General features: G+C 36.9%; 1 protein-coding gene across 1 annotated transcript in view; it reads left to right on the top strand.

Moving 5' to 3' along the window:
* The first annotated feature begins 306 nt into the window (after positions 1 to 306).
* The window catches only part of LOC132558575 (hemicentin-1-like), a 143,629-nt gene continuing 116,386 nt past the window's right edge, over positions 307 to 27,549 (top strand). Inside the window, exons 1-9 of the mRNA XM_060223160.1 lie at positions 307 to 592; positions 3,951 to 4,247; positions 6,638 to 6,937; positions 8,663 to 8,965; positions 13,622 to 13,924; positions 18,007 to 18,306; positions 20,129 to 20,428; positions 22,264 to 22,563; positions 24,426 to 24,725. Of these exons, the coding sequence (XP_060079143.1) occupies positions 307 to 592; positions 3,951 to 4,247; positions 6,638 to 6,937; positions 8,663 to 8,965; positions 13,622 to 13,924; positions 18,007 to 18,306; positions 20,129 to 20,428; positions 22,264 to 22,563; positions 24,426 to 24,725 (2,689 nt within the window). The remainder of the gene's footprint in view (positions 593 to 3,950; positions 4,248 to 6,637; positions 6,938 to 8,662; positions 8,966 to 13,621; positions 13,925 to 18,006; positions 18,307 to 20,128; positions 20,429 to 22,263; positions 22,564 to 24,425; positions 24,726 to 27,549) is intronic.

Raw genomic sequence — 27,549 nt, 5'->3', positions numbered from 1 at the left:
ACATTTTAATTCCATATGTATGTTCATTAAGACCTACCTACATTAAACAAGCAAATGCATCATAGGTTAAAGTTCAAGGTCTCTTTTTGAAATTTAAATCATTGCCAAAAATGCAAGTTTAGAGTGTCATCAGTCAGATGATGCTTGTCATATATAGAAAATCATTTTCCTGGTAATTTCCGGTTGAAAGATTATTTTCATACTTCATTAAGTTATATTGTTGCTTGCTTTATTCCTTTATTTCAATGCATCTTTAAGCGCCCTCGGCACTTTGATCTGTTTTTTGCAGCTGCTCCTACGGTAACTATGGGTGCAAATAATTACAATATTGCCGCTGGAACAGATATCACTCTTGTTTGTAATGTGGTTGCAAACCCCTCTCTCACGGCCCTAAGCTGGACACGTAACAGTAATGGTGCAACAACTGCTTTGACAATAGATGGCTCCAAGTATCAAAATGGGAACACAGGAAATCCTTCTCTTACCATTACAAGTACTAGCAGTGCGGACGATGGCACTTACACTTGTATAGCAACTAACAGCATTGGTACACTTAGTGCTTCCACTGTGTTGACAGTCACTAGTTCTACATGTAAGTACATACTGGTTACCTGTAAAATCAACAATGCCTCTGATCCAGAAGTCACAGGGTTTGTTTATTACAGAACAATTAGCCCTGAATTAGTTATAGCAACCAGATACTGACTTCTCTAGAAAACTTCAGGTAGATGGCTGATGCAACGACAGTATCAGATGCTTTATGAATTGTTCTGCCAAGTTGAGAATCACTTGATCTAATTTGCGTAGTAATTTTCAGGTCCTTTTGTTTGTTTGTCTGTTTGTTTTTAGTACATTTTCAAAAAGAAATTTTCAACACAACACATTGATAACAATGCAATGAGGTCACCTAGTCTTACATGTAGCCAATCAGGATTATTTGTCTACAAAACTAAGTTATCTCCCTTGATTTTAAGTGCTGGTAGAGGTGTATAGACCCATTTATTGCAAGATGTGACTTTCAAATTTTAACAGAAATTATGGTCCCTTATATAATCACCTGGTCTTGATAGTTATGATGATTCTTAATTATTAAAAACAATGGAAAAAGAGAAAAATACCAGACTTTGATGAGACATTGCCAGCGAGGTTGTCATTTGACAATCAGACATGGTTTTCGGGATGAAATAGTTTATTGGCCAACTGAAGCATACTGTATCACTAATTAAAGTTTCATAATCAGATAGGACTTGTAGCCAAAGATTGCACAAAAAGACACACAAAAAGTGAAATAGCATGTTGCAAATTTACAGTGAAGCCAAGTAGACAACTGTGCACCGATATATATATACAGTCGTCAGTGACGGTATAAACATGATCTCTGATAGTAAATATATATATGTATATATATATATATATACAATCGTCAGTGACGGTATAAACATGATCTCTGATAATAAATATATATATGTATATATATATACAGTCGTCAGTGACGGTATAAACATGATATCTGATAGTAAATATATATATATATATATATACAGTTTTTAGTGACGATATCAACATGATCTCTGATAGTGAATATATATATACAGTCGTTAGTGACGATATAAACATGATCTCTGATAGTAAATATATATACTACTCACAATTTGATAGGGATCACTTTTTTATTTAATGTGTAATGGTATCTATTTTAAGAATATATTCTACAGTTCAATTTATACATATTTCGGCATTATAAGATGAAGATTAAACAACACCAAGCGAAGAATAACAGTATTAATTTGCTTCAATGCTCATTGTACACAGATACTCCGAAAATCGCAAATTAATACAAAAGGGGCGAAAAATTAAGTCCTAAGCAACAGTGTTGTTCAGCGAAAAATACAGTGTTAGTATCGGGTATAATGTCCTCGAGCATCAATTACGCTCTGACAGTTGCGGCGCATGCTTCTGATCATGTCTCATATCCGGTTTTGGGTAATACTTGTCCATTCAGCGACGAGAGCTGCTTGAAGTTCCTGAAGCATTCTAGGTTGGATGTTTCTCGCCGAAACAGCGTTCTGAAGCATGTCCCACACGTGTTCTATAGGACTGAGATCTGGAGATCGGGCTTGCCAGTCCATCCTCTCAATTGTTTCCCTTTCCAGATACTGTTCAGTCACACGAGCTCTGTGTGGTCGCGCTTATCGTCCATAAGAATGAATTAGGAACCTATAGCACCAGCATAAGGCCTGACGTACACGTCCAGGACTTCGTCACAGTACCTCTGTGCAGTCAAACTGCCATTAAGGAACACATGAAGGTCGGTCTTGCCTTGCATGCTAATGCCACCCCAAACCATAACAGTGTGACAATATCAACATGATCTCTGATAGTATATATATATATATAGAAGGTGCTGCCACTTGTCATGACATACAACCCCAGTAACCCTCAAATCAAAGGAACGGTCAAACAACATATGAACATTTTAGATGGCTCTGAGCGAATGAAAAACATTATGAAAAATACCAAATTTATCACAAGCTATCGTCAGCCAATAAATATCTAATACGTGCATCATTTTCATCAGAAACAAAGTTACCAGAAGTCAATACTTGTCGAGAAAAGAGATGTGGAACGTGTCAACATATCATAACAGGGAACTCCTTACAATGAAAAGGGTAAAAAAGTGGGAAGTTAAAAGCAGTATGAACTGTAAATCAAAAAACGTGATTTACTTAATCCTTTGTCCAAAATGTGGAAGTTTCTATATAGGACAAACAGAAAACCTCCACAAACGCGTAACATTACATCGTGAACAAATATCCCACGAAAGATATAGACATCTACCAATCAGCCGACACATAGCAGGATGCAACGACGGCTTTTTCCAAATCTTCCCCCTGTATACTTTTTCATCTGAAACCAATCGAATACAAAGAGAACCCAAGGAGTCAGAAATTATAAACATTTTAAAACCAGACTTGAATATTAATTTTTAACCGCATTATAAAGTTTGCAAAATATAATTATGCCCCTTTTATATTATGACGTCATCAACAGATAACATGTTGTGACACCACACCATTATGTACAGTTACTATGCACCTGAAGATCTAATACAGTGAAAGCGCTAGTGCAAAATGTAACGTCTTTCTTCTTTTGTCAAAAATCATTTTTATTTATATATATATATATATACAGTCGTGAGTGTTTATACCGTCACTGACGACTGTATATATATACATTTACTTCAGTGAACATCAATACTAGATATATTCATAGCCTATAGATAGTATTGTGTGTAGAATGGTAATGTCAATAGAATAGAAGTTCTTATAACACAACCAAGAGAAGATTAGAGTGTGTCACTTTGATCACAATCACATTCATCGGACAAATGACCAGTGTGGAGTGTCATGGAGGGCATCGTGCCATCATTATCTTGACTTTTCTGATACTGCAAACTTACATAGAATATTTGTGAAGAATCAAGACTGCTACATGTATGAAATAATATACATTATATAAGCTTGTATGTAAAGCTGTGTTTTGCATCTATACATAAATAATAAGTTATAAAAAATGTAATAAAAGATGTCAGCAGTTGTGTCAGTGCATGTCATGTCCAATGAATGGTTATCTCTTTTTAAGAAGTATAAATAAATAGATAAAGAAAAAAAACCCTGTCAAAATGCAAATATAAGAAAAACTTTTTGTTTTGGTGTTCTGGTGTGAAAAATGTAATTTTGAACAGATTTTTCAATGTGACGTGCATGTCATTTAGAATTAGAGATAACACAAGTAAACAATAAAAAAGAAAAAGTATTCAATAAATGTTTGATATGTGTTACAAAGGTTAACAGGATGCTAAAGTAGCAATCTACTATTTTTATTTCTTAATTTCTTCAGCTACAATGGCTATTCAAGCAGCTTAAAGATAATTGTATCCTATTTTCCAGTACCAACTGTAACCATCGCCCAAACTGCCTTTGGTGCACAAGTGTCGACTACTATTACTCTCGGCTGTACAGTTACATCTGATACTACAGTTACTTCTGTCTACTGGCAGCGTAATGTAGGACAAGGAACTGAGATAATAAATGGTGATGGGACACAATACTCTGGGGCTTCAGTAGCCACACCTTCTTTAACGATCATTGATGCAGATACAAATGATTCAGGAACCTACCAATGCTTTGCTGTCAATGCTTTTGGAATTGGCAGCAGTGACACAGCAACCGTGACCATTACATCAGGTATGTAGAACTGACAGTGATGTCACAGCTACACTGACCATTACATCAGGTATATAGAACTGACAGTGATATCACAGCAACCGTGACCATAACATCAGGTATATAGAACTGACAGTGATGTCACAGCTACACTGACCATTATATCAGGTATATAGAACTGACAGTGATGTCACAGCAACCGTGACCATTATATCAGGTATAAAGAACTGACAGTGATGTCACAGCTACACTGACCATTATATCAGGTATATAGAACTGACAGTGATGTCACAGCAACCGTGACCATTATATCAGGTATATAGAACTGACAGTGATGTCACAGCTACACTGACCATAACATCAGGTATATAGAACTGACAGTGATGTCACAGCTACACTGACCATTATATCAGGTATATAGAACTGACAGTGATGTCACAGCAACCGTGACCATTATATCAGGTATATAGAACTGACAGTGATATCACAGCAACCGTGACCATAACATCAGGTATATAGAACTGACAGTGATGTCACAGCTACACTGACCATTATATCAGGTATATAGAACTGACAGTGATGTCACAGCAACCGTGACCATTATATCAGGTATAAAGAACTGACAGTGATGTCACAGCTACACTGACCATTATATCAGGTATATAGAACTGACAGTGATGTCACAGCAACCGTGACCATTATATCAGGTATATAGAACTGACAGTGATGTCACAGCTACACTGACCATAACATCAGGTATATAGAACTGACAGTGATGTCACAGCTACACTGACCATTATATCAGGTATATAGAACTGACAGTGATGTCACAGCAACCGTGACCATTATATCAGGTATATAGAACTGACAGTGATGTCACAGCTACACTGACCATAACATCAGGTATATAGAACTGACAGTAATGTCACAGCTACACTGACCATTATATCAGGTATATAGAACTGACAGCGATGTCACAGCTACACTGACCATTATATCAGGTATATAGAACTGACAGCGATGTCACAGCTACACTGACCATTACATCAGGTATATAGAACTGTCAGTGATATCACAGCTACATTGACCATTATATCAGGTATATAGAACTGACAGTGATGTCACGGCTACACCGACCATTATATCAGGTATATAGAACTGTCAGTGATATCACAGCTACATTGACCATTATATCAGGTATATAGAACTGACAGTGATGTCACGGCTACACCGACCATTATATCAGGTATATAGAACTGACAGTGATATCACAGCTACAATGACCACAGGTATTATTGCTAGTGGATTATATTTAAAAACTATTAACCCTTTTTTCCATGCTTGACGTGAAACTTACTGAGTTTTATTCTAGGAAGAAGTTACTATACCATCATAAAGTATTGAGAATCGGCCACTGAGATGATATATAATATCTTTGATGTAGATGTTAATTATGTTACTACATTCTCTTCAAGTCCCTGTTAATGCTGGTCAACTACTTTATTTTAATATACCACAAATCTAATTCTTACGAGTTATACAATGGTATCAACTTTATTTATGAAATGGATTTGCATTTCCCGGTGTGCTGTTTGTCTGTCTGTTCTTTCCCCTGTCTGTCAACTTTTGTTTATCAGCACTGTTAGGCCAATTATATCTGCATTTGATAAGCATCTTGATTATGTGTAGGGGATGGATCTGTTGCTGAAGAAAGAATTCAAGTTTCTGGTATTTCTTCTTGGAGATAACTCATATGTTTCTAATGAAACTTCATTATTTAATTACCATTGTAGGTGATATCATCATCAAACACACCATCATTAAAAATCTGTCTTCTGATTGTTTGAATTTTAAACAATATCCAATTTTTATGAAAGTGCATTAAGCTGATATCAATGTTAAGGACTGCAAAGAGCTGCATGATTTTAGTTACCATAGTTACGAATACTAAGGCATCATCTTGGTTGAATTTCTGCTCCTAATGCCCCTCATAGTTACTTCCCTTTGTTTTTTCCCAGCTGACCCAAAACTGAAACGGTTCTTGTAATGAAATTATAATGCTTGTAGGAGGTTTTAATTTAGGTGGCATTTTCCTGCTAATATGGTTTCCATTGTTTGTCATGGGTTTTAAAGAAAATGATAGCAGTTGATATGAGATTGTAGAAGAGTTTTTCTTACTATAGCCTCAGCTAGTGGGAATTTCCCTTCAGTTGAGTGATAGTGGTCAAGCTGGAGGTTTTCTAATTTGTATACCAGCCATGGCATGGTGCTTTTCATTATTCCTTCCTATTACGACAACCATAAACACTTAAAATAGCATCATGATAGATATTGAAACAGGTGGTAGAAATCTATTTACTAAATATAAATGTATATACAATTTAAAAGCAATACTTTTGCTTTGATTTCAGCTGCACCAACAGTAACAGTTGCACAGTCGACGTACAGTGCAACCACAGGAAGCTCAGTCACGCTCACTTGTGTAGTATCATCAGCCGCCACAGTTAACACTGTGTACTGGCAACGAACCATCCAAAGCTCAACTGTCACCTTGACAATAGACAATGTCAAGTATTCTGGATCCTCAACTGGTACTCCATCATTGACTATCAACAATGCAGACACAGGAGACAGTGGGTCCTACACTTGCTTCGCAACCAGTACTTTTGGAATAGGCAGTAGTAACCCCACTACTTTGACTGTATCTGGAAGTAAGTAAAGTAGAACAGACAATGGTGCTGTCATTATCTTGACTTTGACTGGAAGTAAGTAATGTAGAACAGACAATGGTGCTGTCATTATCTTGACTTTGACTGGAAGTAAGTAAAGTAGAATAGACAATGGTGCTGTCATTATCTTGACTTTGACTGGAAGTAAGTAAAGTAGAACAGACAATGTTGCTGTCATTATCTTGACTTTGACTGGAAGTAAGTAAAGTAGAACAGACAATGGTGCTGTCATTATCTTGACTTTGGCTGGATATAGTAAAGTATAACAGACAATGGTGCTGTCATTATCTTGACTTTGACTGGAAGTAAGTAAAGTAGAACAGACAATGGTGCTGTCATTATCTTGACTTTGACTGGAAGTAAGTAATGTAGAACAGACAACGGTGCTGTCATTATTTTGACTTTGACTGGAAGTAAGTAATGTAGAACAGACAATGGTGCTGTCATTATCTTGACTTTGACTGGAAGTAAGTAAAATAGAACAGACAATGGTGCTGTCATTATCTTGACTTTGACTGGAAGTAAGTAAAGTAGAACAGACAATGGTGCTGTCATTATCTTGACTTTGGCTGGAAGTAAGTAAAGTAGAACAGACAATGGTGCTGTCATTATCTTGACTTTGACTGGAAGTAAGTAAAGTAGAACAGACAACGGTGCTGTCATTATCTTGACTTTGACTGGAAGTAAGTAAAGTAGAACAGACAATGGTGCTGTCATTATCTTGACTTTGACTGGAAGTAAGTAAAGTAGAACAGACAATGGTGCTGTCATTATCTTGACTTTGACTGGAAGTAAGTAAAGTAGAACAGACAATGGTGCTGTCATTATCTTGACTTTGACTGGATATAGTAAAGTAGAACAGACAATGGTGCTGTCATTATCTTGACTTTGACTGGAAGTAAGTAAAGTAGAACAGACAATGGTGCTGTCATTATCTTGACTTTGACTGGAAGTAAGTAATGTAGAACAGACAATGGTGCTGTCATTATCTTGACTTTGACTGGAAGTAAGTAAAGTAGAATAGACAATGGTGCTGTCATTATCTTGACTTTGACTGGAAGTAAGTAATGTAGAACAGACAATGGTGCTGTCATTATCTTGACTTTGACTGGAAGTAAGTAAAATAGAACAGACAATGGTGCTGTCATTATCTTGACTTTGACTGGAAGTAAGTAAAGTAGAACAGACAATGGTGCTGTCATTATCTTGACTTTGACTGGAAGTAAGTAAAGTAGAACAGACAATGGTGCTGTCATTATCTTGACTTTGGCTGGATATAGTAAAGTAGAACAGACAACGGTGCTGTCATTATCTTGACTTTGACTGGAAGTAAGTAATGTAGAACAGACAATGGTGCTGTCATTATCTTGACTTTGACTGGAAGTAAGTAAAGTAGAACAGACAATGGTGCTGTCATTATCTTGACTTTGGCTGGAAGTAAGTAATGTAGAACAGACAATGGTGCTGTCATTATCTTGACTTTGGCTGGATATAGTAAAGTATAACAGACAATGGTGCTGTCATTATCTTGACTTTGGCTGGAAGTAAGTAAAGTAGAACAGACAAAGAAAGACGTTTTCAGGGAGCATTCATCAGTTCCACTTACTGTGAAATCATTCATGGGGGATTTATTTTCATTGATTTTATGTTCTTAATCTGCTAAAAATGGTTGTACAGTGCAGTGGGTATATCATAATTTTGTTACAGGTATTCCAACTGTCACTGTTGCTCAGACCACAAGGTCTGTAATCACGGGAACAACAGTGACCTTACAGTGTTCAGTCTCTGCTAATCCAACACACACAAGTGTATTCTGGCAGTTCACTCCTAGCAATGGAGTGACTTCTGCACTGCCAATAGACAATGTAAATTATGGTGGATCGTCTGTCAACAGTCCATCATTAATTGTGTACAATGCCAACAGTGGAGACCAAGGCACATATGTCTGTTTTGCCAGCAATCAAGTTGGAACAGGACAAAGTCTCCAGGTCTCACTGACAGTTACAGGAAGTAAGAAGCACCAAACCACTGATAATGTCATTCCAATGCTGTTCATTATGTTGTTTAGACTACTGATGACAATATACAACTATTGACTTTTTGTAGGTTAATATGAAATTTGTCAACCTGGGAAGGTTATATTCTCTGCATGCCGAGGAGAATATCACCTTTCGAAGGTTAACAAATCCTCATATCAACCGAAAAAAATGGTTAATACCTGCTTTTTATTTATTTGACACAGCATTTAAGATACAAGTATTCTTGATGACTCCAGCTCTTGTCATCTGCCATGTTTGTAAACCGATAATGCTGTGTTCTCATTGGTCAAAAGTGTCATGAAATTTACTAAATTACACTAGATTGTCAATTTGCTGGTTCTGGTTACCATTGCTTTTGTTAAAAACTGGGAGACTTCAGTGCTAATCATAGGAGGGATGTTCTCAATCATATGAAAAAATTGAATATAGTTGTCAAAAAACAGCTTCTGTAACTTGAGAGCTGTAATTTTCCTGTAGTTTATGGTTGATAATTGCAGTAAAGTTCCTTGTTGATAAAAGGTCTCTGATAGAACATGCTGTACAATCAATCACTTAAAGATTATATTGACTGATAGTAGTCTGGTCTTACAACTATGAGGCAGGACTGAATGGAACATTGCAGTGTATTTCTAATATGTATATCTGTACTAACATCTTAGTTATACTACCATCAGGCCCCTGTTGTTCAAAGGCTAGTTAGAGATAACCTGTGACTAGTGAACATTTTCAAAAATGAATTAAACAAAATTGAAAATAATTTCTCATTTTGCAGTCTTAGATTTGTTGAGACAAGTCAGATTTACATAATTTGAGTGTTAATTTTGGATATAACACTCTTGTTTGTTCAGTGGCAACAATTTGAATTTTCCATTAACCACTGGTTAACCTTTGAACAATCAGGGCTAGATGTGGATATGTGGTCAAAACAATTACTGCTGTTTTTCAAGATCAGAGATACTTTCTTCGGTCCTTGCGAAACTTTACACTAAACTTTTGATCGAACTTCACTAGAAAATTTCTTCTTTTGTCTTTTTATCATGATAACAATTTTAACTTGAGCAGATATTCATAGTGGCAGTGATGTCACAGCTACACTGACCATTACATCAGGTATATAGAACTGACAGTGATATCACAGCAACCGTGACCATAACATCAGGTATATAGAACTGACAGTGATGTCACAGCTACACTGACCATTATATCAGGTATATAGAACTGACAGTGATGTCACAGCAACCGTGACCATTATATCAGGTATAAAGAACTGACAGTGATGTCACAGCTACACTGACCATTATATCAGGTATATAGAACTGACAGTGATGTCACAGCAACCGTGACCATTATATCAGGTATATAGAACTGACAGTGATGTCACAGCTACACTGACCATAACATCAGGTATATAGAACTGACAGTGATGTCACAGCTACACTGACCATTATATCAGGTATATAGAACTGACAGTGATGTCACAGCTACACTGACCATTATATCAGGTATATAGAACTGACAGCGATGTCACAGCTACACTGACCATTATATCAGGTATATAGAACTGACAGTGATGTCACAGCTACACTGACCATTACATCAGGTATAAAGAACTGACAGTGATGTCACAGCTACACTGACCATTATATCAGGTATATAGAACTGACAGTGATGTTACAGCAACCGTGACCATTATATCAGGTATATAGAACTGACAGTGATGTCACAGCTACACTGACCATAACATCAGGTATATAGAACTGACAGTGATGTCACAGCTACACTGACCATTATATCAGGTATATAGAACTGACAGTGATGTCACAGCTACACTGACCATTATATCAGGTATATAGAACTGACAGCGATGTCACAGCTACACTGACCATTATATCAGGTATATAGAACTGACAGCGATGTCACAGCTACACTGACCATTACATCAGGTATATAGAACTGTCAGTGATATCACAGCTACATTGACCATTATATCAGGTATATAGAACTGACAGTGATGTCACGGCTACACCGACCATTATATCAGGTATATAGAACTGTCAGTGATATCACAGCTACATTGACCATTATATCAGGTATATAGAACTGACAGTGATGTCACGGCTACACCGACCATTATATCAGGTATATAGAACTGACAGTGATATCACAGCTACAATGACCACAGGTATTATTGCTAGTGGATTATATTTAAAAACTATTAACCCTTTTTTCCATGCTTGACGTGAAACTTACTGAGTTTTATTCTAGGAAGAAGTTACTATACCATCATAAAGTATTGAGAATCGGCCACTGAGATGATATATAATGTCTTTGATGTAGATGTTAATTATGTTACTACATTCTCTTCAAGTCCCTGTTAATGCTGGTCAACTACTTTATTTTAATATACCACAAATCTAATTCTTACGAGTTATACAATGGTATCAACTTTATTTATGAAATGGATTTGCATTTCCCGGTGTGCTGTTTGTCTGTCTGTTCTTTCCCCTGTCTGTCAACTTTTGTTTATCAGCACTGTTAGGCCAATTATATCTGCATTTGATAAGCATCTTGATTATGTGTAGGGGATGGATCTGTTGCTGAAGAAAGAATTCAAGTTTCTGGTATTTCTTCTTGGAGATAACTCATATGTTTCTAATGAAACTTCATTATTTAATTACCATTGTAGGTGATATCATCATCAAACACACCATCATTAAAAATCTGTCTTCTGATTGTTTGAATTTTAAACAATATCCAATTTTTATGAAAGTGCATTAAGCTGATATCAATGTTAAGGACTGCAAAGAGCTGCATGATTTTAGTTACCATAGTTACGAATACTAAGGCATCATCTTGGTTGAATTTCTGCTCCTAATGCCCCTCATAGTTACTTCCCTTTGTTTTTTCCCAGCTGACCCAAAACTGAAACGGTTCTTGTAATGAAATTATAATGCTTGTAGGAGGTTTTAATTTAGGTGGCATTTTCCTGCTAATATGGTTTCCATTGTTTGTCATGGGTTTTAAAGAAAATGATAGCAGTTGATATGAGATTGTAGAAGAGTTTTTCTTACTATAGCCTCAGCTAGTGGGAATTTCCCTTCAGTTGAGTGATAGTGGTCAAGCTGGAGGTTTTCTAATTTGTATACCAGCCATGGCATGGTGCTTTTCATTATTCCTTCCTATTACGACAACCATAAACACTTAAAATAGCATCATGATAGATATTGAAACAGGTGGTAGAAATCTATTTACTAAATATAAATGTATATACAATTTAAAAGCAATACTTTTGCTTTGATTTCAGCTGCACCAACAGTAACAGTTGCACAGTCGACGTACAGTGCAACCACAGGAAGCTCAGTCACGCTCACTTGTGTAGTATCATCAGCCGCCACAGTTAACACTGTGTACTGGCAACGAACCATCCAAAGCTCAACTGTCACCTTGACAATAGACAATGTCAAGTATTCTGGATCCTCAACTGGTACTCCATCATTGACTATCAACAATGCAGACACAGGAGACAGTGGGTCCTACACTTGCTTCGCAACCAGTACTTTTGGAATAGGCAGTAGTAACCCCACTACTTTGACTGTATCTGGAAGTAAGTAAAGTAGAACAGACAATGGTGCTGTCATTATCTTGACTTTGACTGGAAGTAAGTAATGTAGAACAGACAATGGTGCTGTCATTATCTTGACTTTGGCTGGATATAGTAAAGTAGAACAGACAATGGTGCTGTCATTATCTTGACTTTGACTGGAAGTAAGTAAAGTAGAACAGACAATGGTGCTGTCATTATCTTGACTTTGACTGGAAGTAAGTAAAGTAGAACAGACAATGGTGCTGTCATTATCTTGACTTTGACTGGATATAGTAAAGTAGAACAGACAATGGTGCTGTCATTATCTTGACTTTGACTGGAAGTAAGTAAAGTAGAACAGACAATGGTGCTGTCATTATCTTGACTTTGACTGGAAGTAAGTAAAGTAGAACAGACAATGGTGCTGTCATTATCTTGACTTTGACTGGAAGTAAGTAATGTAGAACAGACAATGGTGCTGTCATTATCTTGACTTTGACTGGAAGTAAGTAAAGTAGAACAGACAATGGTGCTGTCATTATCTTGACTTTGACTGGAAGTAAGTAAAATAGAACAGACAATGGTGCTGTCATTATCTTGACTTTGGCTGGATATAGTAAAGTAGAACAGACAACGGTGCTGTCATTATCTTGACTTTGACTGGAAGTAAGTAATGTAGAACAGACAATGGTGCTGTCATTATCTTGACTTTGACTGGAAGTAAGTAAAGTAGAACAGACAATGGTGCTGTCATTATCTTGACTTTGGCTGGAAGTAAGTAATGTAGAACAGACAATGGTGCTGTCATTATCTTGACTTTGGCTGGATATAGTAAAGTATAACAGACAATGGTGCTGTCATTATCTTGACTTTGGCTGGAAGTAAGTAAAGTAGAACAGACAAAGAAAGACGTTTTCAGGGAGCATTCATCAGTTCCACTTACTGTGAAATCATTCATGGGGGATTTATTTTCATTGATTTTATGTTCTTAATCTGCTAAAAATGGTTGTACAGTGCAGTGGGTATATCATAATTTTGTTACAGGTATTCCAACTGTCACTGTTGCTCAGACCACAAGGTCTGTAATCACGGGAACAACAGTGACCTTACAGTGTTCAGTCTCTGCTAATCCAACACACACAAGTGTATTCTGGCAGTTCACTCCTAGCAATGGAGTGACTTCTGCACTGCCAATAGACAATGTAAATTATGGTGGATCGTCTGTCAACAGTCCATCATTAATTGTGTACAATGCCAACAGTGGAGACCAAGGCACATATGTCTGTTTTGCCAGCAATCAAGTTGGAACAGGACAAAGTCTCCAGGTCTCACTGACAGTTACAGGAAGTAAGAAGCACCAAACCACTGATAATGTCATTCCAATGCTGTTCATTATGTTGTTTAGACTACTGATGACAATATACAACTATTGACTTTTTGTAGGTTAATATGAAATTTGTCAACCTGGGAAGGTTATATTCTCTGCATGCCGAGGAGAATATCACCTTTCGAAGGTTAACAAATCCTCATATCAACCGAAAAAAATGGTTAATACCTGCTTTTTATTTATTTGACACAGCATTTAAGATACAAGTATTCTTGATGACTCCAGCTCTTGTCATCTGCCATGTTTGTAAACCGATAATGCTGTGTTCTCATTGGTCAAAAGTGTCATGAAATTTACTAAATTACACTAGATTGTCAATTTGCTGGTTCTGGTTACCATTGCTTTTGTTAAAAACTGGGAGACTTCAGTGCTAATCATAGGAGGGATGTTCCCAATCATATGAAAAAATTGAATATAGTTGTCAAAAAACAGCTTCTGTAACTTGAGAGCTGTAATTTTCCTGTAGTTTATGGTTGATAATTGCAGTAAAGTTCCTTGTTGATAAAAGGTCTCTGATAGAACATGCTGTACAATCAATCACTTAAAGATTATATTGACTGATAGTAGTCTGGTCTTACAACTATGAGGCAGGACTGAATGGAACATTGCAGTGTATTTCTAATATGTATATCTGTACTAACATCTTAGTTATACTACCATCAGGCCCCTGTTGTTCAAAGGCTAGTTAGAGATAACCTGTGACTAGTGAACATTTTCAAAAATGAATTAAACAAAATTGAAAATAATTTCTCATTTTGCAGTCTTAGATTTGTTGAGACAAGTCAGATTTACATAATTTGAGTGTTAATTTTGGATATAACACTCTTGTTTGTTCAGTGGCAACATTTGAATTTTCCATTAACCACTGGTTAACCTTTGAACAATCAGGGCTAGATGTGGATATGTGGTCAAAACAATTACTGCTGTTTTTCAAGATCAGAGATACTTTCTTCGGTCCTTGCAAAACTTTACACTAAACTTTTGATCTAACTTCACTAGAAAATTTCTTCTTTTGTCTTTTTATCATGATAACAATTTTAACTTGAGCAGATATTCATGGTGGCAGCCATTTTATATTTTTGTCTCAGGATTCTGAGTGAAACATATTGTCAATTGGTTCCCACATCAGTAATACATATTGTCAGTTCTTTCCCACGTCAGTGATACATATTGTCAGTTGGTTCCCACGTCAGCGATACATATTGTCAATTGGTTCCCACATCAGCGATACATATTGTCAGTTGGTTCCCACATCAGCGATACATATTGTCAGTTGGTTCCCACGTCAGCGATACATATTGTCGTTTGGTTCCCACATCATTGATACATATTGTCAGTTGGTTCCCACATCAGTGATAAATATTGTCATTTGGTGCCCACATCAGCGATACATAGTCAGTTGATTCCCACATAAGTAATACATATTGTCAGTTGGTTCACATGTTTGATACATATTGTCAGTTGGTTCCCACATCAGTGATACATATTGTCAGTTGGTTCCCACATCAGTAATACATATTGTCAGTTGGTTCCATCATTAGCGACACATATTGTCAATTAGTTCCCACATCAGCGTTACATATTGTCAGTTGGTTCCCACGTCTGTGATACATATTGTCAGTTGGTTCCCACATCATTGATACATATTGTCAGTTGGTTCCCACATCAGCGATACATATTGTCGTTTGGTTCCCACATCATTGATACATATTGTCAGTTGGTTCCCACATCAGTGATAAATATTGTCATTTGGTTCCCACATCAGCGATACATAGTCAGTTGATTCCCACATAAGTAATACATATTGTCAGTTGGTTCACATGTTTGATACATATTGTCAGTTGGTTCCCACATCAGTGATACATATTGTCAGTTGGTTCCCACAGCAGTAATACATATTGTCAGTTGGTTCCCTCATTAGCGATACATATTGTCAATTAGTTCCCACATCAGCGTTACATATTGTCAGTTGCTTCTCTCATTAGTAATACATATTGTCAGTTGGTTCCCTCATTAGTAATACATATCGTCAGTTGCTTCTCTCATTAGTAATACATATTGTCAGTTGGTTCCCTCATTAGTAATACATATCGTCAGTTGGTTCCCTCATTAGTAATACATACTCTCAGTTGGTTCCCACGTCAGTAATACATATCGTCAGTTGCTTCTCTCATTAGTTATACATATTGCCAGTTGGTTCACTCATTAGTAATACATATTGTCAGTTGGTTCCCTCATTAGTAATACATATTGCCAGTTGGTTCACTCATTAGTGATACATATTGTCAGTTGGTTCCCTCATTAGTAATACATATCGTCAGTTGCTTCTCTCATTAGTAATACATATTGTCAGTTGATTCCCATGTCAGTAATACATTTCGTCAGTTGCTTCTCTCATTAGTAATACATATTGTCAGTTGGTTCCCATGTCAGTTATACATATTGTCAGTTGGTTCCCTCATTAGTAATACATATTGCCAGTTGGTTCACTCATTAGTAATACATATTGCCAGTTGGTTAACTCATTAGTAATACATATTGTCAGTTGGTTCCCTCATTAGTTATACATATCGTCAGTTGGTTCTCTCATTAGTTATACATATTGTTAGTTGGTTCTCTCATTAGTAATACATATTGTCAGTTGCTTCTCTCATTAGTAATACATATTGCCAGTTGGTTCACTCATTAGTAATACATATTGTCAGTTGGTTCCCATGTCAGTTATACATATTGTCAGTTGGTTCTCTCATTAGTAATACATATTGCCAGTTGGTTCCCTCATTAGTAATACATACTCTCAGTTGGTTCCCATGTCAGTTATACATATTGTCAGTTGCTTCTCTCATTAGTAATACATATTGTCAGTTGGTTCCCATGTCAGTTATACATATTGTCAGTTGCTTCTCTCATCAGTTATACATATTGTCAGTTGGTTCTCTCATTAGTTATACATATTGTCAGTTGCTTCTCTCATTAGTAATACATATTGTCAGTTGGTTCCCATGTCAGTTATACATATTGTCAGTTGGTTCTCTCATTAGTTATACATATCGTCAGTTGCTTCTCTCATTAGTTATACATATTGTCAGTTGCTTCTCTCATTAGTTATACATATCGTCAGTTGCTTCTCTCATTAGTTATACATATTGTCAGTTGCTTTTCTCATTAGTTATACATATTGTCAGTTGCTTCTCTCATTAGTAATACATATTGTCAGTTGGTTCCCTCATCAGTTATACATATTGTCAGTTGGTTCCCTCATTAGTAATACATACTGTCAGTTGCTTCTCTCATTAGTTATACATATTGTCAGTTGCTTCTCTCATTAGTAATACATACTGTCAGTTGGTTCCCATGTCAGTAATACATATTGTCAGTTGGTTCCTATGTTTTGGTTTTAAAGTTTAGAATTCGAACTAAATGTATATTATTTGTTACTCTGATCATTTGTGTCAGATGAATTGAGATAATAATTTGGTTGCTGCGACCATCTTTTAAAGTCCTCTAATTTTTCTCTATTTGATTTGCTGTAGATATGTTAAAATATGAAGAATGAGATTTCCTATTATGTTAGGGTTGATTATAAATGAATACAATAAAGAATTATTCAATGACCTTCTTTACTTTGTTTTAACAAATGTACAGAGCTAATTAAGCATGTTTTACTATACAGAACTAATGAAGCACGTTTCACTGTCTAGAAATAATCAAACATGCCTTAATTTACAGAACTAATAAGACATTTTTAACTTACAGAACTATCTATTCAATTTAACATATTTGACTGTACTAGTTCAATATATTGAACTGAAAAGAACTTAAATAGTTTGATTTCCTTTAGTTTGCTGTAAGTGGCTGGACTGTGAAAGACCTATTTTTTTGGTAAACATGTATATTGATATAATGAAAGGAAAATCCATAAAACACCTGGTAGTCATATCTGAATTAATTTTTACAGTTCAAAAGAAATGATTTAATATGCTATTATAAGGTTGTAGCTTTTGAGCGACTGGTGATACTTGATTTCAATTGGATCTTTTAGGTTTGCCAGTCGTCTCAATAGCCCAGACCAGCTACTCCGTTGTGACAGGACAAACGGTCACACTGGGATGTACAGTGACCGCCACACCTTCACATAACAATGTTTTCTGGCAGCGTATAGTCAATGGTGTGCCTTCCACATTGACCACTGGCACCGGCAAATACTCTGGATCCACGGTCAATACTCCATCCTTGACTATCTTCAATGCTGCGGCCAGTGACAACGCCATATACACCTGTTCAGCAACAAATGCTGTAGGAACTGGAACCAGTGGTCAAACCACACTGACAGTGACAGGAAGTAAGGCCCATATAGAAGTCATTCCAGTTGATACTTGAAAATTGACTATGTGACTTGAGCAGACTGATATTGTGTTTTATCTATTTCAGGCCTCCCAGTGGTAACTGTTGCCCAGCCCACGTATACAGTCATTACAGGACAGACAGTGGTACTGGAATGTACTGTGAATGCTGATCCGGCCCACACACAGGTTATCTGGCGGCGTACAATAGGTACCACAACCAATAATGTTGCTATTGATGGAAGTAAATATCAGGGAGCTAACCCAACCACACCATCGCTGACCATCACAAATGCTGCTGCATCAGACCAGGCTGTTTATTCATGTACTGCTACCAATGCTGTTGGTACAGGAACCAGTACCACAACTTCTCTAACCGTCACTGGAAGTAAGTTACAGTTGGCATGCATTGCTAATTTTCACAAACATTTATGCATTTCTTTGTATTTCTTACTTCATTTCAAACTTTTAAGTAGGATAATGTGGTATGAAGAGAGTTAACTATAAATGTATGAACGATTACTGAAATCAAAAGTGTGATATATATTGAGTTATTGAAACTTTGAAAATAACGAAGAAAACTTCTTTTACAAACTTGCTAAACGTGGTCATGTAGAAATGCCACAATGTTGTATACTGATGTCAAGTTTTCCTTTACAACAACGTCTTCAGAAGAAACATGTTTAGAATCAGGATGTTTGACTGCAAGGCTATTTGGATGAAGCCTGACTAAGTTTGTCAAAAGATATGACCTTGATCTATATTGCAGGTCACACTTGTCAAATTTGATTAAGATTTAAAATGACATTTTGGGATGTATAATAATGTGACATCTACATACATCTATTGAAAAGCATTAAATATCAGGTGAACAATGCGGGGCTATTGGGTGACTTGTTTAATGGAAACCAAAGTTTGTCAAGAGCATGTACCAAGCTTTGGAGCATCAATGATCCTGTCACCTGTCTCTGTATAAGTGATACTGTTTCTTTCCTTACGTATGTCCACAATGTTACATCAATGATCCTGTATCCTATGTACATGTATGTGTGTCCCAAATGATACATTCATGATCCTGTATCCCACCTTTGTATGTCCCTGATGATACAGTAATGATCCTGTCTCCTACCTTTGTATGCCCCTGATGATACTTTAATGGTCCTGTCTCCTACCTTTGTATGTCCATGATGATACATTAATGATCCTGATATTTCATTAAGTGTTATGTTGATGAACATTCCAATATTCACAGTTAGAAATATATCTCTGTATGTTGTGAACTGGTCAATATTCATTGGCTATTTGTAACTTTGTTTATATAACATGTAACTTTTCCCAATTTTATTCAAAGTTGTATCACAATTGAAACAATAACAATGTACCATTCTTAATTTGTTGGTGTGTCATTCCTGTATTTAGATCTGATCTCAAAGACACTTTCACAAACAAAAGAAATGCACATGTTTTTGGTAATAACTTGGTAAAAAATCTTGCTTTCAATCGTTTTTTTTTTTTTTTTTTTGTTAAGGGGAAAAAACTATTGTTAATGAGCAGTAGTTGAACACACTTTCGTGTCAGTTATCGACTTAGGCTATTGACTTACTTGTATTGAGAGGAAAGTTATCACAATTACTACATAGACAAGTGAACCTGTAATTAAGCCAATGCTTAATACCATACACCTATAAAGATTTTTTTTCAGAAATCCATCATGAAGGTACACATTTTCAGATTCTACTTTTCATCTAATATATCTTCAATAGAATGGTTCTGAAAGTATCAGGGATTATCACCAACCGATCACTTTTGTTGTGTTGTCAGGTTTGCCAATCGCCACTATAGCCCAGACCAGCTACTCCGTTGTGACAGGACAAACGGTCACACTAGGATGTACAGTGACCGCCACACCTTCACATAACAATGTTTTCTGGCAGCGTATAGTCAATGGTGTGCCTTCCACCTTAACCACTGGCACCGGCAAATACTCTGGATCCACGGTCAATACTCCATCCTTGACCATCTTCAATGCTGCGGCCAGTGACAACGCCATATACACCTGTTCAGCAACAAATGCTGTAGGAACTGGAACCAGTGGTCAAACCACACTGACAGTGACAGGAAGTAAGGCCCATATAGAAGTCATTCCAGTTGATACTTGAAAATTGACTATGTGACTTGAGCAGACTGATATTGTGTTTTATCTATTTCAGGCCTCCCAGTGGTAACTGTTGCCCAGCCCACTTATACAGTCATTACAGGACAGACAGTGGTACTGGAATGTACTGTGAATGCTGATCCGGCTCACACACAGGTTATCTGGCGGCGTACAATAGGTACCACAACCAATAATGTTGCTATTGATGGAAGTAAATATCAGGGAGCTAACCCAACCACACCATCGCTGACCATCACAAATGCTGCTGCATCAGACCAGGCTGTTTATTCATGTACTGCTACCAATGCTGTTGGTACAGGAACCAGTACCACAACTTCTCTAACCGTCACTGGAAGTAAGTTACAGTTGGCATGCATTGCTAATTTTCACAAACATTTATGCATTTCTTTGTATTTCTTACTTCATTTCAAACTTTTAAGTAGGATAATGTGGTATGAAGAGAGTTAACTATAAATGTATGAACGATTACTGAAATCAAAAGTATGATATATATTGAGTTATTGAAACTTTGAAAATAACAAAGAAAACTTCTTTTACAAACTTGCTAAACGTGGTCATGTAGAAATGCAACAATGTTGTATACTGATGTCAAGTTTTCCTTTAAAACAACGTCTTCAGAAGAAACATGTTTAGAATCGGGATGTTTGACTGCAAGGCTATTTGGATGAAGCCTGACAATGTTTGTCAAAAGATATGACCTTGATCCATATTGCAGGTCACACTTGTCAAATTTGATTAAGATTTAAAATGATATTTTGGGGTGTATAATAATGTGACATCTACACATATCTATTAAAAAGCATTAAATATCAGGTGAACAATGCTGGGCTATTGGGTGTCTTGTTTAATGGAAACCAAAGTTTGTCAAGAGCATGTACCAAGCTTTGGAGCATTAATGATCCTGTCACCTGTCTCTGTATAAGTGATACTGTTTCTTTCCTTACGTATGTCCACAATGTTACATCAATGATCCTGTATCCTATGTACATGTATGTGTGTCCCTGATGATACATTAATGACCCTGTCTCCTACCTTTGTATGTCCCTGATGATACAGTAATGATCCTGTCTCCTACCTTTGTATGTCCCTGATGATACATTAATGATCCTGTCTCCTACCTTTGTATGTCCATGATGATACATTAATGATCCTGATATTTCATTAAGTGTTATGTTGATGAACATTCCAATATTCACAGTTAGAAATATATCTCTGTATGTTGTGAACTGGTCAATATTCATTGGCTATTTGTAACTTTGTTTATATAACATGTTATACTGTAACTTTTCCCAATTTTATTCAAAGTTGTATCACAATTGAAACAATAACAATGTACCATTCTTAATTTGTTGGTGTGTCATTCCTGTATTTAGATCTGATCTCAAAGACACTTTCACAAACAAAAGAAATGCACATGTTTTTGGTAATAACTTGGTAAAAAATCTTGCTTTCAATCGTTTTTGTTTTGTTTTTTTTTTTTTGTTAAGGGGAAAAAACTATTGTTAATGAGCAATAGTTGAACACACTTTCGTGTCAGTTATCGACTTAGGCTATTGACTTACTTGTATTGAGAGGAAAGTTATCACAATTACTACATAGACAAGTGAACCTGTAATTAAGCCAATGCTTAATACCATACACCTATAAAGATTTTTTTTCAGAAATCCATCATGAAGGTACACATTTTCAGATTCTACTTTTCATCTAATATATCTTCAATAGAATGGGTCTGAAAGTATCAGGGATTATCACCAACCGATCACTTTTGTTGTGTTGTCAGGTTTGCCAATCGCCACTATAGCCCAGACCAGCTACTCCGTTGTGACAGGACAAACGGTCACACTAGGATGTACAGTGACCGCCACACCTTCACATAACAATGTTTTCTGGCAGCGTATAGTCAATGGTGTGCCTTCCACCTTAACCACTGGCACCGGCAAATACTCTGGATCCACGGTCAATACTCCATCCTTGACCATCTTCAATGCTGCGGCCAGTGACAACGCCATATACACCTGTTCAGCCACAAATGCTGTAGGAACTGGAACCAGTGGTCAAACCACACTGACAGTGACAGGAAGTAAGGCCCATATAGAAGTCATTCCAGTTGATACTTGAAAATTGACTATGTGACTTGAGCAGACTGATATTGTGTTTTATCTATTTCAGGCCTCCCAGTGGTAACTGTTGCCCAGCCCACGTATACAGTCATTACAGGACAGACAGTGGTACTGGAATGTACTGTGAATGCTGATCCGGCTCACACACAGGTTATCTGGCGGCGTACAATAGGTACCACAACCAATAATGTTGCTATTGATGGAAGTAAATATCAGGGAGCTAACCCAACCACACCATCGCTGACCATCACAAATGCTGCTGCATCAGACCAGGCTGTTTATTCATGTACTGCTACCAATGCTGTTGGTACAGGAACCAGTACCACAACTTCTCTAACCGTCACTGGAAGTAAGTTACAGTTGGCATGCATTGCTAATTTTCACAAACATTTATGCATTTCTTTGTATTTCTTACTTCATTTCAAACTTTTAAGTAGGATAATGTGGTATGAAGAGAGTTAACTATAAATGTATGAACGATTACTGAAATCAAAAGTATGATATATATTGAGTTATTGAAACTTTGAAAATAACAAAGAAAACTTCTTTTACAAACTTGCTAAACGTGGTCATGTAGAAATGCAACAATGTTGTATACTGATGTCAAGTTTTCCTTTAAAACAACGTCTTCAGAAGAAACATGTTTAGAATCGGGATGTTTGACTGCAAGGCTATTTGGATGAAGCCTGACAATGTTTGTCAAAAGATATGACCTTGATCCATATTGCAGGTCACACTTGTCAAATTTGATTAAGATTTAAAATGATATTTTGGGGTGTATAATAATGTGATATCTACACATATCTATTAAAAAGCATTAAATATCAGGTGAACAATGCTGGGCTATTGGGTGTCTTGTTTAATGGAAACCAAAGTTTGTCAAGAGCATGTACCAAGCTTTGGAGCATTAATGATCCTGTCACCTGTCTCTGTATAAGTGATACTGTTTCTTTCCTTACGTATGTCCACAATGTTACATCAATGATCCTGTATCCTATGTACATGTATGTGTGTCCCTGATGATACATTAATGACCCTGTCTCCTACCTTTGTATGTCCCTGATGATACAGTAATGATCCTGTCTCCTACCTTTGTATGTCCCTGACGATACATTAATGATCCTGTCTCCTACCTTTGTATGTCCCTGATGATACATTAATGATCCTGTCTCCTACCTTTGTATGTCCATGATGATACATTAATGATCCTGATATTTCATTAAGTGTTATGTTGATGAACATTCCAATATTCACAGTTAGAAATATATCTCTGTATGTTGTGAACTGGTCAATATTCATTGGCTATTTGTAACTTTGTTTATATAACATGTTATACTGTAACTTTTCCCAATTTTATTCAAAGTTGTATCACAATTGAAACAATAACAATGTACCATTCTTAATTTGTTGGTGTGTCATTCCTGTATTTAGATCTGATCTCAAAGACACTTTCACAAACAAAAGAAATGCACATGTTTTTGGTAATAACTTGGTAAAAAGTCTTGCTTTCAATCGTTTTTTTTTTTTAAGGGGAAAAAACCATTGTTAATGAGCAGTAGTTGAACACACTTTCGTATCAGTTATCGACTTAGGCTATTGACTTATTTGTATTGAGAGGAAAGTTATCACAATGAATACATAGACAAGTGAACCTGTAATTAAACCAATACTTAATACCATACACCTATAAAGATTTTTTTCAGAAATCCATCATGAAGGTACACATTTTCAGATTCTAATTTGCATCTAATATATCTTCAATAGAATGGTTCTGAAAGTATCAGGGATTATCACCAACCGATCACTTTTGTTGTGTTGTCAGGTTTGCCAATCGTCACTATAGCCCAGACCAGCTATTCCGTTGTGACAGGACAAACGGTCACACTGGGATGTACAGTGACCGCCACACCTTCACATAACAATGTTTTCTGGCAGCGTATAGTTAATGGTGTGCCTTCCACATTAACCACTCTCACCGGCAAATACTCTGGATCCACGGTCAATACTCCATCCTTGACCATCTTCAATGCTGCGGCCAGTGACAACGCCATATACACCTGTTCAGCCACAAATGCTGTAGGAACTGGAACCAGTGGTCAAACCACACTGACAGTGACAGGAAGTAAGGCCCATATAGAAGTCATTCCAGTTGATACTTGAAAATTGACTATGTGACTTGAGCAGACTGATATTGTGTTTTATCTATTTCAGGCCTCCCAGTGGTAACTGTTGCCCAGCCCACGTATACAGTCATTACAGGACAGACAGTGGTACTGGAATGTACTGTGAATGCTGATCCGGCCCACACACAGGTTATCTGGCGGCGTACAATAGGTACCACAACCAATAATGTTGCTATTGATGGAAGTAAATATCAGGGAGCTAACCCAACCACACCATCGCTGACCATCACAAATGCTGCTGCATCAGACCAGGCTGTTTATTCATGTACTGCTACCAATGCTGTTGGTACAGGAACCAGTACCACAACTTCTCTAACCGTCACTGGAAGTAAGTTACAGTTGGCATGCATTGCTAATTTTCACAAACATTTATGCATTTCTTTGTATTTCTTACTTCAAACTGCAATGACAGTGACAGGAAGTAAGGCAAATCTCTAAATAGGAGTTAGAAAAGGGATCTGTTAATCTCCAAATAGGAGTTAGAAAAGGGATCTGTTAATCTCTAAATAGGAGTTAGAAAAGGGATCTGTTAATCTCCTAAAATGAGTGAGAAAAGGGATCTGTTTATCTCCAAATAGGAGTTAGAAAAGGGAACTGTTAATCTCCAAATAGTTAAAAAAAGGGATCTGTTAATCTCAAATTTGAAGTGAAAAAAGGGATCTGTTAATCTCCAAATAGGAGTTAGAAAACACTGGTAAGAAGGATATTGTGGTAGACACGAGGATGTTAGAGATACTGGTAAGTGGGAGGATGTGGGGGATACTGGTGAGAGGGAGAATGTGGGAGACACAGGTAAGAGGGAGTATGTGGGAATTACTGGTAAGAGGGATATTGTGGGAGACACTGGTAAGAGGGATATTGTGGGAGACACTGGTAAGAGGGATATTGTGGGAGATTCTGGTAAGAGGGATATTGTGGAAGACACTGGTAAAAGGGAGGATGTGGGAGACACTGGTGAGAGGGAGGTTGTGGGAGACACTGGTGAGAGGGAGGATGTGGGAGACACTGGTAAGAGGGATATTGTGGGAGACACTGGTAAAAGGGATATTGTGGGAGACACTGGTAAGAGGGATATTGTGGGAGACACTGGTAAGAGGGATATTGTAGGAGACACTGGTAAGAGGGATATTGTGGGAGATACTGATGGAAAAATATAAGGACAGATACAGGAAAAGCCTACTATTTTATGCTGTCAGTTGAATATCTTAAAAGTGCGGAAATGAATATTGGCTGATCAACTTAAAGAGTAAACAATATACTATGTTTGATATTGGGAAAGAATTATATTTGTAATCCTGTTCTTGTAAACATTTTAGTTGCGTTATCTTACAGGTTGTGGAAACAAACATGGATATTCCAGATTTGAAAAACAATGATCTATCTTGCAAACTAAATGTGTTTATATTCTCAACACATTTACAGTTATAAACTAAAGGGAAGTGGAGTCAAGTGTGTTCAAAGTTTTCCTAAACACAATGGTAACCTTTGACATTTTGTTATAGGTATCCCTGTGGTACAGGTAGACCAGGCCCAGTACTCTGTAGTTACTGGACAGACAATCACACTTGAGGCAGATCACAGAAAACCCTGATTGATGAGGCAGATCACAGAAAACCCTGATTGATGAACTAGATTGATGAGGCAGATCAGAAAACCCTGATTGATGAACTAGATCACAGAAAACCCTGATTGATGAGGCAGATCACAGAAAACCCTGATTGATGAGGCAGATCAAAGAAAACCTTGATTGATGGGGAAGATTACAGAAAACCCTGATTGATGAAGCAGATCAAAGAAAACCCTGATTGATGAACTACATCACAGAAAACCTTGATTGATGAGGCAGATCACAGAAAACCTTGATTGATGAGTCAGATCAAAGAAAATCCTGATTGATGAGGCAGATCACAGAAAACCCTGATTGATGAGGCAGATCACGGAAAATTCTGATTGATGAACTAGATCACAGAAAACCCTGATTGATGAGGCAGATCAAAGAAAAACCTGACTGATGAACTAGATTACAGAAAACCCTGATTGATAAGACAGATCACAGAAAACACTGATTGTTAAGGCAGATCAAAGAAAACCCTGATTGATGAGGCAGATCACAGAAAACCCTGATTGATGAGGCAGATCACAGAAAACCTTGATTGATGAGGCAGATCAAAGAAAACCTTGATTGATGAGGCAGATCACAAAAAACCCTGATTGATAAGGCAGATCAAAGAAAACCCTGATTGATGAGGCAGATCAAAGAAAAACCTGACTGATGAACTAGATTACAGAAGACCCTGATTGATGAACTAGATCACAGAAAACCCTGATTGATGAACAAGATCACAGAAAACCCTGATTGATGAACTACATCACAGAAAACCCTGATTGATGAACTATATTACAGAAAACCCTGATTGATGAGGCAGATCAAAGAAAACCCTGATTGATGAGGCAGATCACAGAAAACCCTGATTGATGAGGCAGATCAAAGAAAACCGTGATTGATGAACAAGATCACAGAAAACCTTGATTGATGAGGCAGATCACAGAAAACATTGATTGATGAGGCAGATCACAGAAAACCCTGATTGATGAACTAGATTACAGAAAACCCTGATTGATGAACTAGATTACAGAAAACCCTGATTGATGAACTGGATCACAGAAAACCCTGATTGATGAGGCAGATCACGGAGATTGATGAGAAAAAAACCCTGATTGATGAAGGCAGATCACAGAAAACCCTGATTGATTAGGCAGATC

This window comes from Ylistrum balloti, unplaced genomic scaffold (genome assembly GCF_031769215.1).
Source record: "Ylistrum balloti isolate Yb309-2 unplaced genomic scaffold, AGI_CSIRO_Ybal_v1 Utg370798, whole genome shotgun sequence".
NCBI lineage: Eukaryota > Metazoa > Mollusca > Bivalvia > Pectinida > Pectinidae > Ylistrum > Ylistrum balloti.
The sequence above is the reverse complement of the archived record's forward strand: the minus strand, read 5'-3'. Positions and strand labels throughout refer to the sequence as shown.